This window comes from Pseudopipra pipra, chromosome 2 (genome assembly GCF_036250125.1).
Source record: "Pseudopipra pipra isolate bDixPip1 chromosome 2, bDixPip1.hap1, whole genome shotgun sequence".
In the NCBI taxonomy this organism is placed as follows: domain Eukaryota; kingdom Metazoa; phylum Chordata; class Aves; order Passeriformes; family Pipridae; genus Pseudopipra; species Pseudopipra pipra.
In genome coordinates this window covers 43,404,019-43,423,248 of record NC_087550.1, presented here as the reverse complement: position 1 = coordinate 43,423,248, position 19,230 = coordinate 43,404,019, and the positions used below count along the sequence as shown (strand labels likewise).

The window sequence follows — 19,230 nt, the reverse complement described above, 5'->3', positions numbered from 1 at the left end:
TTTTGGTCAACAGTAGCTGAACCTGAGTCTACAGTGTGCCCAGGTGGCCAAGAAGGCCAATGGCATCCTGGCCTGTATCAGCAATAGTGTGGCCAGCAGGCCCAGGACAGTGATTGTCCCCCTGTACTTGGCACTGGTGAGGCCACACCTTGAATCCTGTGTTCAGTTTTGGGCACCTCACTACAAGAAGGACATTGAGGCACTGGAGCATGCTCAAAGGAGGGTAACAAAGCTGGTGAAGGGTCTGGAGCACGAGTCCTGTAAGGAGTGTCTGAGGGAGCTGGGGTTGTTCAGCCTGGAGAAAAAGAGGCTCTGGGGAGACCTCATCACTCTCTACAGCTGTGTGAAAGGAGGTTGTAGCCAGGTGGAAGTCATTCTCTTCTCTCAAGTAACAAGTGACAGGACAATAGGAAATGGCTTCATGTTGCAACAGGTAATGTTTAGATTGAAAATTATGAAAAATTTCTTCACCAAAAGAATTGTCAAGCACTGGAACAGGCTGCCCAGGGTAGTGGTGGAATCACCATTCCTGGAGGTACTTAAAGGACACGTAGATGTGGCACTCGGAGGACATGGCTTAGTGGTGGACTTGACAGTGCTGGGTTAATGGTTGGATTGCATGATCTTAAAACTCTTTTCCAACCTTTTGAGAGACTGAAATTGGTTAATGGCTTAAACATTGTCAAAACCACTGAAAGACTTTTGTCCACTGTAGCAAATTCTGCAAAGAAACAACTGCTCACCCAAAGCCCACACCTACTAATTTGGACCATGATAAGATAAATGATTGAGATAAGATAAAGGTGGTACTATTGTCCAATTATCCCAGGAGAAGAATATATCCACAAGTGTGAGAGACTGGAATGCTGATGGCTCAGACAACCAAGATGCAAGCTGATTATGTTCGAAGGAACCGCCCAGATGCTACAGGCATGCACACTCGACACCTCAGGCTACAAGCTGTATGTTGAAAAAGGTAAGGAAAGAGGCAAGTCCTGCAAGGCAGGGTAGTGTTTCTTTGTCCTTACACAAATGACTTAGCTATGATAACTCCCCTCTGGGGAACTACTGCAACAATTCACATGTAGCCTGAAGATATTCATCTCTGCTGACAGGCCATAATGGGCCATAATGGACTCAACTGCACTGATGTAACATTAGGCAGCTCTAACATCTTAGAAGGTGTCAAAAACTCAGAAGACATCCAGCGACCCAGTATTACATCATCCAGTGAAAAACTCCCTGTCCTAGTGGAGGTACCAGGGATGTTCCTACCTATCCTAAGCATAATAAATACATGGGACTTCCCTTACCACCAGAGGCTTCCTCCCTAACCACACTTGGGTTTCTTCCATCACCACATGGGGCTTTTTCCCTCACCAACGTGGGCTTCCCTTGAGAGATCCAGACTGCAATCATCACTTCGACAAAACTGTGACTCTCACCCCTGAGAAGACCATAAGAAGAGGATCAACAGGATGCTGTCAGAATCCATGGAGTAGTCGTATTTTTTTTTTTACTTAATCTGTCTCTCTGTCACTCTCTTTCTCTACTATGCCTCTCTCTTTTTCCTATTTCTTTCTATCTCTACCTCGCATTTAATGTCAAATAAAAATCCATACTATTGACTTTGGCATACGGTCTCGTTTGCACCTTAATTTGGGCAGAGGCATTTCTAATAATTTTGAAGAACCTGATCATAACACACCTAGGATTTTAAACAAAAGGAACAGGTTGTTCAGAGAGGCTGCAGAATCTCCATCCTTGCAGATGCTGAAAATGTGACTGGATGCAGCCTCAAGTAACTTGATATAGCTGACCTTGCTTTGAGCAATGCGATAGGATTTGATTTCCAGAGGTGTCTTTCAACCTCACTAAACACAGAATGGTAGAACACTAAACAAGTCTTCTTAAACTGAAAGGTTGGGGGGGGGGGGAGGAAGAAAAAGACAATTCACTAATATTAAACACAAAACAGACTGTCAAAAGAGAAACAGGAGATGTCAAGCTGATTCTAAAAAGTCATGTCAAAGGTCCAACAGATGAGTAGTAGGCACAGCAAAAGTAGCATGCAAATTACACTAATGAGTAATTACATTATTCACAACAACATACATTACATGAGTAATTACTGTACTCACAACTGCAGTGTTTTGTTTAGAAGACCAGCTCCAGTAAAAACCAGAGACTACAGTGTGTCTCCAGTTGACAAACTTAACTCAGAGCTGAGTGGCAAGTCTGCCTATAGGTAAGAGCTTTCTCTTATAGAGGCAGGACTGCTGAGATGGAAATAATTAGCAGGATCCCGGAAGGAAGGCTCCAGAATGAGACAATATAAAATTATAAAGGGAAAAAGCACCACAGGGATGTTATCCAGGTTAGTTGTGAACTGTCAGCTCACTGGACCTATATCAATGGAGCTGGTGGAAGACTTGGGACCACCCAAGGCATGAGCCACTTGCAAGGCCAATTCTTTCCCTCCTGGCTGGTGCCTATCAGGGTGGTAAGCACACTAATGTTTAGCTCATTCAATCTTATCTGTCTTTTGTGGATGTTAGCAAACAAATATTTGCTTTATACTTTTGGCCTGTATATGTCCTGCTTACAGCGTCCTTTTGCAGCTGGCTCAGGATACCTGAGGAAGCTGACCCAAACACTCCACAGAAATGCTTAAGCCAAGTCTGGCTTGGCAGCAAAGTCATTACAGAAGATTAGCCTAGAAGTAATGATGCTAATATCCATAGTGTATAAGACTCTCTGCTGTAAACAGTCTAAAAAGGGAGAAAAATATAGTGACAGATGCTCTATACAGAAGCATATGTTTTAGCTCTCTTGAAAAGGTTTCTCTCATCCAGACAGATTATGATTTCTTTGGTTTATACACAAATTAGGCTCTTGATCTGTATTACTTTTGAGAAGTGCTCAGCTCTCTCCATTGACTACAGAACAAAGACAACATGGGCTTTCTGCACCTATAGCTGTTGTCTCTCGAGTCCTTTACTCTACCCCTGGTTTATGGAGAAACAACTGCAAGTCATATGTAGGAGCAAGTAATTGACATTTCTCCCCCAAACTGAACATGATCAGCTTCAAAAACACTTGCACCTCTTCACCAAACATTTCCCCTTCTCTGCTTTCACAAATAACACTCCAAAAATCCAGACAGTAGACAAAAATGGGAAAGCAAAAGCCCATAATTTTTCAAGCACTGTTCTACATTACTATTTCCCCTATATTCCCCTCACATATTTGATACATCACTGCTCCAATCCCACAAGACAGTTGACACATTCTTTTCTTCTATAAAAAACTGGAAAGGAAAATTTAAATTAAAATAGCTTTAATTAAATAGCGAGATCTAGGTGAACAGAAAGCAATCTTCTATGATCTAGTTTACACCTTCTGTAATACTTGTAACAGTAAAAACACTTAATTCACTGCAGTATTAAAGTAATCAGAATAATTTAACACTTCTGAAAAAATACAGAACAGTTACCTCAGGAAGTGCTTCATAGTGATGGTTTGGTTTGTGTTGCTAGAGCTGTAATCTATTGATCACTGATGATCTCTTCTTTGGAGGGGATATTGGTGCTGTAGAAATAGAATTGAGACTTATTTACTAATAGAAAAAAAAGTGGTATTTCAGTTGTCTAAATGGCTCTTGAAACAAACATCTATGGAAATACATGGGAAAGATGTTAAAAAGCTCTCATGTCAATAAAAACAAAATGAAAAATCATAATTTGTTCACACTTCAGCCTTTGCACATACTTTGGCCAGACTATACTACCTATGTCTCTTTTCAGAGAAGCAAAAAACTTGAATGAGAATACAGAAAAAGGTGAGAAAGCTTGAAGAAACATCCAGACAATTTCAAACGCTTCTTGTGTTCTTCAAATACCTGTTTGGTTCACAGCAGTTTCCAAGTGGCAGTTTCAAGAGACACTCGGTTCACTCTGCTGTTAAAAGTCCTCTGTTTGCCAGAATTTCCAACAGCACTTGGAGACCTTGGGTAAAAGCAGAATGTAAGCAAAGAGATAATACTGATCCTGATTTAATTCACTACAAGAGATATTGAGTAATCAATTTTCCTGGTGACCAACTATATTAAATGATACATATGAGATCTTAAAATAGAGTTGATCAGGTTGCCCATCGGTTCTGAGATCAGGTGCCCTACAGTTAATATTCATTATGATTACTAGTTAGTCCCAGTAGAGGAGAACTGGAAGAAATAATGAAGAAACATTATAAATATAACCCTGCCTGTGTACTGCAGACTCTCCCTGGTCACCACTTCTTTACTTCATGTTTCTGAAATGAAGTATTCACTTACAAGTGATATTTGACTAAAAGATGCAGACTTCTCAGATTACTGTACTTAATATCCTGTAAAAGGTAATAAAACATTTTTAATTTCTTTACTTGCAAGAAAACAGGTACTGCTACATGTGTCTGCTGTTGGGACAGCTTAATCCAAGACTTAAAGGGAACAAGACCACACTTGCAAGCTCTGTACTAATACAAACCACACACGAAGACCTGAGTAAAAGCTGCGAAGAAATCATTTAAGAGCCTGTTTTCCATTAGCACTGCATGCAGCATGCTGAAAAGTACTGAAAGCCTTAAGAAATTTGACCTCTTTTGTCACAAAGTTATAAATCTAGAGAACCTCAAATCTATTTTCTTCTCCAGGACCTATCGGCACTGATGGGATAAAAATCTTCTTGCCCTACCTTGTTCTCATACACTTTCCCCTTTGTAACTTGTAAGTTTCACATTCTGTTATTGCTTGCTGACAGGAACAGAACGAGCATTTAAGTTCAGAAAAATGCAGCTATCTTGTTGGATTACATCACGTACAGCTTGCTAAAAATATATAATCCCTGAACTGTGAAAGCTTCATTCATTTATATTGGTTTTGACTGGCTGAATCATGTTGCTGTCCCCTGAATACAGCTGTAATTGGTGCTGGCTGCAGTGACACCTGCTTGCAAGGGTAGAGAGATGCTAACATCAAACTCCGGGAGTTCATTAATGAACACAGTAGGCAGGCTCCTAACACTTCCTGATAGAGCTTTTGATAGGTCTTCTATTGTAGAAAGCACAGGGAGCGCAGGAGATAGGCAAAAACTGGAGAGGATGTAACCTGCTCCCCTTCCCCAGTCTAATAATTTGCTGTTTAAAAGATACAGTTTGTGAAAAATTCTCACAGCTGAGTCTCAGCGTTTTAGCATCAACTTGAACAAAGGAAGCTCCAACACAAAATTTGACCCATAAGGGCATCAGCATAAAGGACATGCCAGAATTGCCACGAGCTGTCAGATCAACCCCCTCTAAAAGTGTGAGCTGGCCTCAGCCTCCAAGGTCAGCTCCCTCTTGATTCTGATCAAGGTACTTGCTGAAAATTATGCTGCTTTACTACTGCTTTAAAGGGAAAAGAAGTTCAACTTGCTTGAACTCCAGAACCAGTTCATCCAAGTGTGGCATGGAGCCTCCAGATACTCTCCCTGCAAGAACAGTTACCAGCTACAGCCAATTATAAATTCATTTTGAATGCTTATTAAAAATTAGACTGTTTCAAAAACTGTATTTTAAGTCAATGTAGCTGTTTAATTACCTGGGTAGTCTCATCTCCTTGGATGGTAAGATTGATGGAGAGATAGACAACAGGTTAGTAAAGGCATATAGTGCTTTTGGAAAACTCCATAAAAGAGTTTGGTGAAATAAACACTTGAAGAAAAGTACAAAGATCAGTGTTTACAGAGCCATTGTGCTGTTCACTCTGTTATATGGATCCGAACCATGGGTCATCTACCGCCACCACCTGCGTCTCCTAGAACGCTTCCATCAACGCTGCCTCCGTACAATTCTAAACATCCACTGCTCAGATTATGTGACCAATATGTCTGTTCTAGAACAAACAGCAGTCACAAGTATTGAGGCCATGTTGCTGAGAACAGGTATGTTGGGCAGGACACGTCTCCAGGATGAAGGACCACCGCCTCCCTAAAATCTTGCTTTATGGTGAACTTGCCACCGGCTGCCACAAGAGAGGAGCCCCAAAGAGAAAATACAAGGACTCCCTGAAACAACATCTCAGCCTTGGCCATATTGATCAACATAACTGGTCTACTCTGGCCTCCAATCGGGAGGTCTGGAGACACACCATCTATAACGCTGCTGATGCTTTTGAGAACGCACGCAGGATCACTCTCGAGGAGAAAAGACAATGCAGAAAGAATCGTGCCTTGCAGAATATACCACCTAAGGAGTCTTTCTGCTGTGCCTTTTGCAACCGGACGTGTCTATCTCGTATTGGCCTTTTTAGCCACCAATGCGCTTGTGACAAACGTGGGTAGAGCCCTCCCCAAATCTTCGTTCGTGAAGCCTGGCCAGGAGTGAATGAAAAGCTGTTCATACACCCTTGTCTTCTTCCCAGAAAGCTAAACTCAAAGGAAGGTCACTGGTTGCAAAGAAAGAGCAAAAAACTAAGTGACAAAACAAGCATGACAAATGGTTGAAAGTGCCAATTTTGGATCTCTTTAAAAGCACACCCTTGGAATTACAAGAATAATTTTTGTTGTTCTCTCCCTTTTAATTAAAATGTCTGTGGGAAAGTCATGAGAAAGAAATTTTACAGCTGAAGTCCTGATGCCACAGAAATCAATACCAAAGCCTTTCAGTTTGGAGAGGAACAGTTCACTCTGCATGTTCAACAGCCAGTTCCCTACAGCACAGGCCCAGATAATAACCAGGTCCATAGGAAGGCCATGGCCTCTAAAGCAGTTTCCACTGGGGCTCAACACAATCAAATTCCACCTGACTCTGTTAACAAGAAGGCTTCAAGACCTAGAGGCAAGACTTCCAGCTCAAGCAGATGCACAGAGAATCTATGCTGCTGTCTTGGTTCATAAGGTAAAAAGTTTACTTTTTATGTGTGGTAGACAGGCTTTCTAAATGCTGTAATCTGCTAAGTAGAGATAAAAAATCAGTGCTGTGCTCTGCGATTCTTGCAACAATTCACTTTTGTGGACACACACACACATGGCACTAAGCTATTTGCATCCAGGCTAGACTGGGAAGCCAAATCAGAAGCTGAGAATTTACAGTCATCTTCAAACAAGTAGGACTGGAGGGCAGGATTCCCTATTTCCATATATCTCCATAAGTGAATCTCTAGGGGAATTCAGCAAAGATTTTCTGTGAAGAAAACAGTGTTTAAACTCTTTAGAAAGATTGTTACCACAATTCACAGCTGATTAAGTTCAACTATTCAAAAACCTATAGAGCCACAAGACCAAATCTCCACCAGTCTCTTTATCTCAACATGTAACAGATTTCTCGTAAGTGAAACTTTACTTCCAGCATCTCAGTAAACAGGAAGAGCAGCTATAGCTCAGGATAACATGTTCTATCAACACTCCAGAGTTTACCCAAAAAGTCAATTGTATTAGATGTGTTTAGAAAAAAGACAACAGAAAACAAACAAACCGTCCCCTCCTCCCTCCCCCACCCCTCCATTTTTGGTCAGGGAGAAGGACTTGACTTCCAGCCTCCTTCGTGCACTTCTCAAATATCACTTTTGTCAAAAAGTGCCAGACTCTCAGTGGGACACCCAGAGCCAGCAGGTGCCCCGTGGGGAGCAACCTATTGGAAACAGCATCCACTCACCACCCAGAGCCCAAATTTGCACTTTTATATGGTTTTACTTGTCTGAACTTTAGCTGTGTTTTTCTAGAGCTTAAGAAAATGTTCCAGCTTCATGCTATGCACACATTTTCTCACTAAGGTACCTACAAGATACTTTTCTTATCCTTTTGTAGTCAGATTTTCAGCCTTTTCTGATTTTAAGTCATGCAGCCGAAGTAAGTCTAAAGACAAGTAGGTCTGACTTTGTCAGCTATCTTCCACTAACTCTCTAGAAGTAGCTTGCACCAACAATATAGATCCACTACAGAAAACCTCTTGACTCAATATCTGAAGTCTGCTCTTCGGCATGAAGAGAGTGATCCATGTTGCAAGGCTCTAGATTGAGAATGATGGAGCAAGGACACAGTTTGGATGTCCCATACGCTCAAGTTCTCGGCTTGCAGGATTTTATCCTGTACCACACCACTTCTACAAAGCAGTTTCCTTCTCCCTCCAACACCACACCCACATACCAGTTCATTGCCAATTGTTTCATCCAGTTAATTTTAAACAAGATAGCAGTTTTCCCTCCTAAAACTAACCACAGCTTTTCCTGGAAGAGAAGCAGTACTACTGTAATCACATAGAACTGCAAAACTATTGCAAACTCTGCCTCAAAATATAACTGAAGCTGTCCTTAAGTAAACATCAACTATTGGAATTTCTTGTGACTATGATCTTTTTGGTAGTACAGTACAACATGCATCAATCTGAAAGGTTAACAGTTGCTGGAAGCTCAAAGAAATGAAGAGTAAGCCTTAAAAGTCACCTATTTATTTAAAGCTCAGAGTTTGCTTTGTTTGTCTTCAAGAAAGCTGAAGACACAGCTGAAGAGAAAATTTGTGTTATTTAATATAAATCGCCATATTTTCAGAGTAAAATACAAACCCAAGGTAGTTTCCTTCACAATATTTGTTTTGCAAGCTGGCATATTGCAAACACTTAGAAGGGTTATATTCCAATTATAGAGGAAGAGTATCTGTGCTGAAGAGAAAAATTGTTGGAACCATTAATATGAGTAGGCTGAATATAGAACTTTGTTTATGTGGATCCTTAGATTACCAAAAAAACCCAAAGCCCAGTAATTTATTTTTAAGTTTATTTGTTACAGTTTCAAAGTATGGTTTTCTGAATGCCACCATCATGATGTTGATTTCAGACTGCAACTTTTCTTTCCAGCAGTATCCCGGGTCACCACCTATCCCTCATTTACCTCAAAAACCTGCATGTATTAATCTGTGAGGGACAATAGGCTTGAGCCTTACATCAGCAAAAGAGTTATGCCTCTGTATATTCCTCTTTTTTTTTTTCCTGAAGGGAATGTTAGTGCTTCTGTATCTCAAACACCAACCTGCGATAACTAGAATTAGAAAGGGGAAGAATAGCTGACACACTTTATGAAATGTCCCCTGAGGTCCTGCAGGATAGCAAGCTGGCAGCAAGCCAGCAGTATGCAAAGACAGACAACAGCACTCTGGGCTGCATGAACACAAACACAGCCAGTAAGTAGATTGAAGGAAGAGATTATCTTCCTCTGCTCAGCACTCTGGGCCATATTTAGACACTGTCTAGTTTGAGGCTCCAGCAATACACAAAAGACACCAATAAATTGAAGAGAGTTAAGCAGAGGCCACTGAGATGGCAGGGGAGGGGGGGGAGATGGGCTTGTTCAGCCCCAGGCAGAGACAGCTTTGGAGGGACGTAACAGCACCTCCAGTGCTACAGGGACATCATTGAGAAGTCTTAGATGGATTCTTCATAGCAGTGCAGGGCAGGAAGACGAAAAACAACGGACAGAAACCTAAACAGGAGAGGTTCAGCCTGGATACAAGGTAAAAATTTTTCCTGAATAGGACAGTCAGACAGCGGCACAGGTTTCCCAGTGAGACTGTGCAATCTCTATTCTTTGAGGTTTCAAGTCCCAGCTGAATGAAGGCCAGAGAAGCCTGACCGCAGAGCTGACCCTGATGTGGGCAGGAGGTTGGACTGGAGATACTCTAATGTCTCTTTCAGCCTTTGATTCTCTGCTTCCCCCATGGTCACTTTTACAGGAAGATCTCAGATAACCTGAGTTATACCCAAGTACTCATAGTACTATAGTGCTATAGAGATACAACAGATATTGTGCCCAAGTCCCTGCTCTTTTATCAGTTACCAACTTCTCACTAAATTCCTATATACTTTTTAGTGTTTCCCAAGAAACAAGTTTAGCTTTAGGATGGAACAAAATCATTCGCTCTATCTTATCTCTCCCCTCCACTCCTACTCAGAAGCCTCCACCATACAATTTGACCATAAACAAATCATTATAAGGGTTGTACAACTCAAAAATGAGAGTCTCCAAGAGGCCTGCCAGTATCAATGTAGCACACAAAACCCCCAGATACAAATAAATCCCCAACAACTCTAGGACTCCAGTTTGGTAAGCCATTCTAATTCTCAGCAAGTATTGTTTATCAGGCTATCCATGGAATAGATATATACCTATCTGCATCCTCCAGCTTGCATTCATGCCCAAAGGTGGCATAAAAGTCCCTTCAAGTGTATTAAAAAACCTAGTAAAACCAGAGGAACTTCAACCATCTCAATTGCAGCATAGTCATTTATAGGTCTTTGAATGCTATAGGAAGAACACTGCTCAGACTTCTCCAACTCAGAATGCATCCTGGGAAATGGCTCTATTGGTGAAAAAGCTCCCAAGAACAGATTGCCTCGAATGGCAGTCCCATGGAGTGCAAAAGCACTTTGTTTTGGCTCAGAAGCTGCTTTGCCTGACACCAGTGGATGCAGCCACTGCTAGGACTCACCTTAAAGATCAACAGTGGATGCCTGTTTTGTGTGAGCTTAGTTTCTCATCTCAGTACAAAAGGATATTTTCATTTCCATGTGCCCATGATGAGGCTGTATTCAACGTAAAACACTCTTTAGAAGAAAGTCTTGGAATAAAATGTCACACTTGATTGATGATGTTAATAAGCAAGACTTGACTTCAGTCACACTGTCACAGGTAATAAAACTTTTTCCCCTCCTTATCTCCATCACTGGTTGACATTTTCCATTTCAGTATTTCACTAGGAGAGTGAAGGAAAGGCTAGATGTGAAGTAAAATTTAACTGAATTTTAGTCCTGTGAGCATGAGCACATACAACACAATTAAGCAATAAAAAGAGCCCTGAATAAAAGCTTAAAAGCAGAGTTGGGGGGTGGGAGACCACAAAACCTCCACTTTCTCTCAAGCTACAGAACAATGCTTTGAAAGTCTCTAATTTTGTAGTTCTACCTTAGCACCATTACTGCCTCTTTAAAATGGTAAATAGCATCCCTGATACACAACAACGAAGGATCAAGAGGGTCTTGCAATACCTGTAAGAGGCAGTCACGTAGGATTGTATCTGGCTTCAAGAAAATTCACTTATCAAGTCTCACATGGCAGATTACCTCTAACACCACCCAATTCAGTCTACACAATGCAATTCCTCCACAGATTTTTGTTCAGTGATAACCTACAGTTTAATGAAGATAACATCAAACCAGAATTCAGAGTTGTAGAAGCATCTCCACCTTTTATGATTGATCTCTGCCCCTTAAAAGAGAAGGCTATGGCTCTCCACCTGACTGTTCAAAGCAAACTATATCCCAGAAATTCAATAAAGGAGATGTTTATGCATACAGACACGCTTTGCATGCAGAACTGTAGTAATACTTTAACCAATTTCTATTGGCTCTGTTCTATTACAATGTTGAAAGATGCGGAGGACAAAACTACATGAAGTCACTTCAGGTTACCAGTGAAGACTTTGCTGGGTACATTCTATTTCTAATAATAAATACGAAGTTAAAAAACACAGGAAGCTTTCCACACCCCAGAGAACTGTAAACTTCTAGAAATGTTGTCAGATGCCTAAATTCAACAGAATTAAAGTATCCAAGTGTTGTCTCCATCTATAGTGTTTCCACTCTTAACAAGCTCACCTTACATATTGAGGAAAGTGTATTTTACATGGAAGAGAACAGAGTAGATGACATATCAGCTAAAAATGAAGTGTCATACTTGAAAACAGCCTTCAACCCACAGCAACTTCCTCCGCCCCCCTCCTTCATATATGATAAAATGGTATAATTTTTAGCCACCTCTCATGAACTTTCATTTGGCCGCTGAGTTCACCTAGGAGAACAGCAGCATCATCTGGGTGGCTCATACATGTCTACATGGTTTGCAGTGCAAAGTTTCTGGCCCACTTGCTCTGCTTCCAGACACACTCTACAACAGCTTGAATTGCAAGGAAGTCTGTTCTAAATAAAACATCACACTTCATAGCAACATTCCATCAAGTTTAGAATAAATCCTACAAGGCTAGATGCATAAAATCCAAATATGCTGCCTGGTTAGCTCCCAGACTAATTACTGCAGAAGCTTCATGGAAAAAACACAAAATTTCTATTTTCAAAAGTGAATGACTGATGTGCATTTGCCTTCCCTTCTTGGTTTCCACCTCATTGCCTGAAGATGAGTGGAGAGTACAAGTTAAAAGGCAAAGAGGATGTATTCCCTTGCCACCAAAATTAACTGAAGTCTAGATCTGCTTTAGAGCTCTACCAATTCCTAACAAACAGTAGTTTGTGGGGAAGGAACATCTTTCTATCAATGGGTCACATGCAGATCTGCAATGCCAATGGAATTACACCACAGATGCTTGGTCTATCCTTTTCCATATCTTTCCATCTACCATTATATTTGCTTGGACCAAGCAGAGTGAACTCAGCCATCAGATTAATACAAGCTCAAACCAAGCATCAGCCTGAAAGCATGTAAAACTAAGGACTCTGAGATTTAGTTTGCTGACACCCCTCCCCACCCAAAAAAATAAAAAAAAGAAGTTAAGACAAGGACACCAGAGGTGTCAGGTCTAGGGCCAAACTCAGCTTTCAGGGTAAAGGAGCATAAAGCAATTTATTTATCCAGGAGCCTGGTGAAGATCAGACACAATTCATACTGATCTAACAAAAAATTACTCCATGTAGTGCCATTTTCTCAACATTGCGCCAAATTACTTCGGCATGGGAATGACAACTTTTCCACAGAGCTCTGAGACACAGTCATGCAAGAGTAGGGCAAGTAAGGTACATGAGAGTTTCTGCATTTCATTCTCCGGTTTTACAGACAAACTTTTCCCTAACACAGAATTCAAGAATGATGATCTCCCATGCAGTAAGCCAGTTAGATGATGTCACAAAGCATCACATTTGTGAAACCAAGGGCATCCTACAGCAAGTGTTATGCACCAGCTGTTAGCTGCCTGGAGTCCTGCAGTCTGCAGAGGGACCACAATAAATGAGCAACATACTTAATCAGTGGACAGAAGGACCTAAAATCCCACTGCAGTTTTTTTGCAAACTTCATGGCCTACTATTTCATCTCCTGTTTGCTGCTCAGTGAGATGTTCTACATCCCAGGAGGAAGGAAATCAGGACAACTCCAGGTACATGACCTTGCTGGAATCTCTGGTTGTGCATTTTCTGCCCAGAAGGACATATGCAAGGCAGATTGTTTTGGTTTTTTCAATGCCTGGGGTGAGGAGAAGGGGAAGAAATAATCTATTTTATCATGAAAACCAGAAAATGTTTCTTAAGTTTCTCCAATATATACTGCAAACTCCATGTTTTGGTTGAAACAGATTTAAGCCCTTCTTTAAGGAAAAGTTTTGAATGGCAACATGGTAAAAAAAAACCCACATCACTTTAGGGTATCTTCTCAAATCTGTTATCCAGACAGGCCTATGTACCAGCAGCTACCAGTTGACTCTTCAACTTGGAAGACTCACAAGTATCTTACGAAATTTTAGTTTCTATTAACAAGGGTTGTGAACAACTGTAAAAGTGCATTAAGGCTCACTTTACCCTACTGTAGCTTAAGATAACTCCAAGTAGCATCAAAATCAAGCGCTGCTTCTATAGGCAGTGGAGAAAGAAAGTTATGATAGAGTTTGGTGACAGGGAGATTCATAGAAAGGAGGGATACAGCAACACAACCACCACTCTAACATGACTAAGTAAGAAAAAAAGCTGATGAAGATCTGCAAAAGGTAAAGGTGGAAAGAATGGTCTGAAGGTCAATGAAGTTATACCAGCTAGTGAGCAAGACCTACGAAGCACACTTTGAAGCATGGTACAGGAACCATTTTTATGTGGTAATTGCACAAAATGTACTTTCTCAACCAAGTAGGGAAAAGGTGAGTGACAAAGGAAGTACAAGGTGCTCTGGTGCTCTCCTTCCCTCTCCCACTTCCTGCTTGGTCCTACCAAATGTTTACTTTCTTTTAGGTGCCCAGTCTCAAACAGAAAAGGATACTGGCAAAGATTTGATAGCAGCAAACTGGAAAGGCGGGAGAAGACAACGTGGAAAGAAAAAAGAGAGATATGAAGACCATTGGAAACTCTTCCTGTAACAACATCACCCAGGGGAAGAACAACAAAGCAGAGCCAGGAGAAATACAAACTAGGACAGGATGATTGACAGGACTGCCATAACAGGTTTATTAACAAAATGCAACACAAAGTCTTCTTCCTTCAGTGTCTCTACTTAGAAAAGTGAGCATACTTTTTTTTTATAGTCCTACCATTTACCCCATAAGTGTAAAGTGATAGAAAAACTTCTAAAAGACAATAAATAAAACAGTTTCCAGAATACTTGCAGCAGATATAATAGTTCATTAATGTGAATTGATCTTATCCTTGAGGCATGTGTGATATAGCACATGTTGGTCAGGACAAATGAGGTTCAAAGAAGAACATGACTGTCTCAGATTCTTGGAGATAATGTTATAGCCTGCATGAAAGAGCTGGGAGTAGATTGCATGGCTTTGTCTTAATTTGCGCTCTGGTATATCCTGTTTTCCATATCGTCTTCTGGGAGCACCACCATTCCTTTCCTTTTCCCACTCCTCTCCCTTCTTCACATGGTTCAGGAAGAACTCCTCTTTTCCTCCTTCAGCCAATCTGTTCTCCTCAGGCTGCTTTAACACTGACAGCATGAAAGCCTAGCAAGCCCAAAATTAACAAACTCCACATTGATCTTAGTGTTTCAGAGGCACAACCTGTTTGATGGCACACATCCAAGTCAATGTTGATATGGATATGGCTTTGTGAAATCAGAGTGGGAGAGGGAATAAGAGGCTTGCCCTTATAACTGCCTACCAGAGCTATGGAGGAGGACTACCGCTTCCATGACCACAGGACAGTGTTGTACTAAGGGGCCCAATTCATATCACCTGCACGCCGACATGATTGTGCAAGTATTATGAGTGTAGTAACAAATGGTGTTGCTACACCATGGACAAATCTCAATACCAAAGTCATCCTGGAAGACAATGAAAGGTAGGGATTTATCTTTATTTTTCAAATATATAAGATGACTAAAAAGAGAAAGAAGAATATAAAAACAGCGGAAAACTTCTGTTCATTATCAGTGCAATCTGTAATTGGCCACAGAAGCACTTGCTCAATATGCTGACCCCAACAGTGTTATGATTTTGGAGTCCTAGGAAACTTATTGGTTCACTTGTGACAGACATAGACATATAATATGGGCACACATGGCAGATGGCATACATATGCTAAGGAATAACTCTTGTGTTTGTGAAACTGATAGCTGATTGCACACAGTCCTAAACAAGCCTTCTTTACAGAAGCTGCCTTTCCTTCTTATGCACCATCAGAAGACATCAATGACTGAGTTAGCAGGATGACACAGAATGCTGTGGAGACAGAACTTGGTATAAATAATATTTTTGGGTTTGGTCCTGCCCTTTAATCTCTCTATCTCAGTATCTTTCCCCAGAAAAGCAAAATACAGAACTACTGCTGAAGGTACAGCTACATCAGTGCAGAGCACAGACCAACAGAAGTGCCTCTGCCAAGGAAAAAAGTCCTGCCAAGCACTTGAAATTGAAACCATCTAGGTTGGGGAAAGGCTGCTTATTTTTAAACAAAACACCCTATACAGATGCTGGAGTAGCTCCAATCTGGTCCCTGGGACTAAATGCTGGGTTGCAGTTGATGTGCTCCCAAAATAGTTCCTCCTATTTATTCTCAGGTGCTCCACGAAGCCAACAAAGTGAGGTGAAGAACAAAAAGGCAGGGACAACTGGACTAAAAATGCCTGTGAAGTAATTCTAGGTACAATATCACCAGAGAGGGGAGATCTCACAGGTACACAGTTTCCTATAGATATAGTCATGAGGACCACAGTATATTGCACCTCCTAAATCTGCTCTAACAATTTGCAATTTCACATGCTTACACTGTCAATTGTTTTCAATTCCAGTCTTTGCACCTCCTGTATTTCTCCTATTCCCCAGGCTCCTTTTTATGTTTGTGACTGTATCCGTCTGAAGCAAGATGGAGTGCTCAGCCTGAGGACCTGCAGACAGATTAGGACATGTAAAAAACACCATGCCCAATGGATTAGTTTCACTCATATATATTCACTCCTATGTAGTAAGTACTATACCTACTGTAATGCTAGAAACTATCTTTTTGAAGGGCCTCTCAGCTGTAACAGAAAGCTGAGAAATGTTTGCTCACATTTTTCAGGGAAATAGGACACAGCACCCCGGAACAAACTGCCAGAAATGTTTCAAGCTAAAAAAACTGGTGTGGGGGTCTTCACCAGTTTTATGCTAAAGTGGATGAGAACTGCTCACTCGATTACAGCTGAGAGGCACTTTAAAGAAACCAATGTCTTTCGCACAAGACTCAGTAATTGAATGGGAATGTTCCCAAAGTGGAAGTCCTGGTTTAGTTTCAATGGGAGAGTTCGGGTCTCTTGTAGTGAGACTGCCCTGAGACCTTAACCACCACAAGGCAACTGGAGAAGGTTTTCAGGGAATGTGTCAGATACTCAAGCTGGATGTGAGCCAAATCACTAGTGTAAACATATTCATAGTTTGTCTCAAGGCAAAGTCAAACAGGTCAGTTTGCCACCAAAATGCTTGCTTTGCCTTGAAAAGGAGTGCTCATGCAGTCCCACATACCATAAGAAGTGATTTGGGAAGCTGGTCCCGCAACCTCTGCTGTCAGACTTCTCTTTCCGCTGCCTGGCAGGAACAAGCAGCATTTCCACCTCCGGCTCAGGCTTGGCAAATCCCACAGTATAGCATTGCTCAATACTCGAGCTCATATCATGTTAGACGGATGCTGAGGATGTTAAGCCTGAACCACAGCCACAGTCCTGTGCTAACATAAACATTATCCACATCTCTTTACATCAGGCTCATTTTTCATTTTATTTTTCTCTACTTTATCCTTCTTTCCTGCTTGGATTCTCACCACCTGGCTTCCTTCTCAGTATTCCAGTAAACCTTATTCTGGAGTTTACTCTTCACACCTCCTTCCCAAAGCTTGCATTGTATGAGAGTAACATATTTCACACAGTCCTTTGCCCTGCATTACCAGCAAAGGATTTTAAATAAAAGAAGTTTTCCAATCAAGAAGGCTGAGCAGATGTTCATTTAAAAAAAAAAAAAAGTAGTCTCATGAGCCAGAGGGCATTAAATCCAACAAGATTTGATCTCCAGGCAACCCAAGCTTGTTCTTCTTGCAATTTTTCTGCTAAGACTTCAAATGACCCCTTGGGAAAAATAAAGCTCACCTGACTCTGTATAGTTCTTATGCCCTAACTGTATAATTGAACAGATTTTTTTTTTAATTGGTTAATAGCTGATCACAGATTAACTGCAAGTACAAGTTCTCTGCTTAGCCGAAGGGGCTGTAATTCCTCATCAAGAGCAACAGAAAGATGTTTGATCAAAGGAAATTCTTGGGTTCACACGCGTCAGTGCAGCTAATATGATGCTGTCCCATGGTTAATAAAGCCCTGTCTCAAGAGCTGAGCAGGCAAAGGATTCGTAGGCACTTTGTTATGTGCTCAGCAGTAGCAGGTTTTTACACTAGCAGAACATGTTTTACTGTATTATCAGTGATCCAGCAGGGAAGTTAACAAATTCATTCTGTTGCACGGTTTTTCCATTTTTTGGTGCTTTCCCAGGATTATTTTCTGTCCATTTTTTGTTTAGAGTGACACATACAGCATCTGATGCTGTCACATGATTTCACTCCTGAAAATCATAGGCTTCCTGTCTCTGAGCTTCAAATAGCCTTGATAAGTCAATTGTTAGAGCAATGTAGTTTTGCATTTGTTTTAGTTGAAATGATTGCTTAAAATGACATGCAAATTATGATAATTGAACAAGTCAAAAGATATTTCTAGACTCCACTGGTTTGGTTTGGCAGTGCAGTAGCCCACATTTTTTAAGACAGTCAGAGAAAAGCAGGGTCTCCCAAAAATCAGCAAGTCTCATCTGAACTTGCACTTTGCTAAACAGACATAAGTATGCAACACCTACCAAATTATAATACATAAGGAGTCTTTTGCTGTTCTGTTCTTAGGGAGACAAGATGTTTTTATCACAAGCACACTCAATTGATTCAACTATTCATTGATCTACCAGTACAAAACAACATTCTTTAAAAACACGCAATGAAATGTTTGAAACAGAAGGCAATGCGTAAGCTGCTGTAGTGCATAGGGATGATGCAGGATTTTAGAGATGCTATTTCTTCTATGTCATTTTAGGATACATTACAATAGTGGAGGGGTGGGATGGTGGGGCATGGGGATGCAGAAAAGAAAAGAATGAAAACCCGGATTTATTAAAGCATGCAAGCCACAAAATAAATTTCTTCCAGTTTCAAAAATGGTTCCTTTGTTTCAAATGCCTTTGTCACAAAAAACCCAGCTTGTTGTGATCTGACTGTTGAGTTGACTGAATTGGGACAAAGGTGTTGTTCTTCCCTCTCCAGCGTCGCACCCCCCCCCCCCCCCGCCACGCCGCCCCCATTCTGACACAGACTTTCGCTACTCTCTTTTACCATTTTAAAAGAAATTATAAGAAAACCAGAAACGGCAAGGACAAAGGGAAACATCAAAGACTACAGACATCAATCCTGGACTAAACTCGGGAGCAAGCGTAACTTCAATACACAATGACCATGCGGGGGATGAAGGGGAGGCAGGGAAGAAGAGAATGCCACGAAAAAAAGAAGTCATCATTATCGTGTGCACATGTTGGTGTCACTGAGGTGCACAGACTCCAGGGCAGGTGCGGCGGGGCAAGCCACACCGGCGGGACCGCGCAGGGTGGGCTGCGGGGCAGGGCAGGCTGGCTGCGGGGCAAGGCAGGGCAGGGCGCGGAGCCCACTGCGGAGCCGCAGAGCCGCGCGCCTGTCGGCCGCCCAGCGCCGCCCTCCTCCTGCCCAATTACAAAGGATGGGGCAGTAAAAAAAAAAAAAGAAAAAAAAAAATTAAATTAAAAAAAAATTTAAAAATCAGCTAAAAATACCCTAAATGCGCAAACCACTCAGCGGTTCCAAATTTCCTTACGCCCCAAGGTCTTCCCAGGAAGCGTCCCGCATTCAAAGGGCCAAAACTTCGCTCCCACTGCCGGGCGGGGAAGGGAAGATGAGGGGGGGGGAAGCGGC

General features: G+C 41.5%; 1 protein-coding gene across 2 annotated transcripts in view; it reads right to left on the bottom strand.

Annotated features, from left to right (window-relative positions):
- The window catches only part of ELMOD1 (ELMO domain containing 1), a 44,291-nt gene that overhangs the window by 24,857 nt on the left and 204 nt on the right, over nt 1–19,230 (bottom strand). The window contains exons 2-3 of one of the 2 annotated variants that reach the window (XM_064645219.1): nt 3,902–4,007; nt 3,497–3,591 (exon numbers count right to left, since the gene is read on the bottom strand). In XM_064645219.1, the coding sequence (XP_064501289.1) occupies nt 3,497–3,513 (17 nt within the window). In that variant the 5' untranslated portion in view covers nt 3,514–3,591; nt 3,902–4,007. Of the gene's footprint in view, nt 1–3,496; nt 3,592–3,901; nt 4,008–19,230 lie in introns of those variants that run through there. The other variant, XM_064645221.1, reaches the window with a different exon arrangement.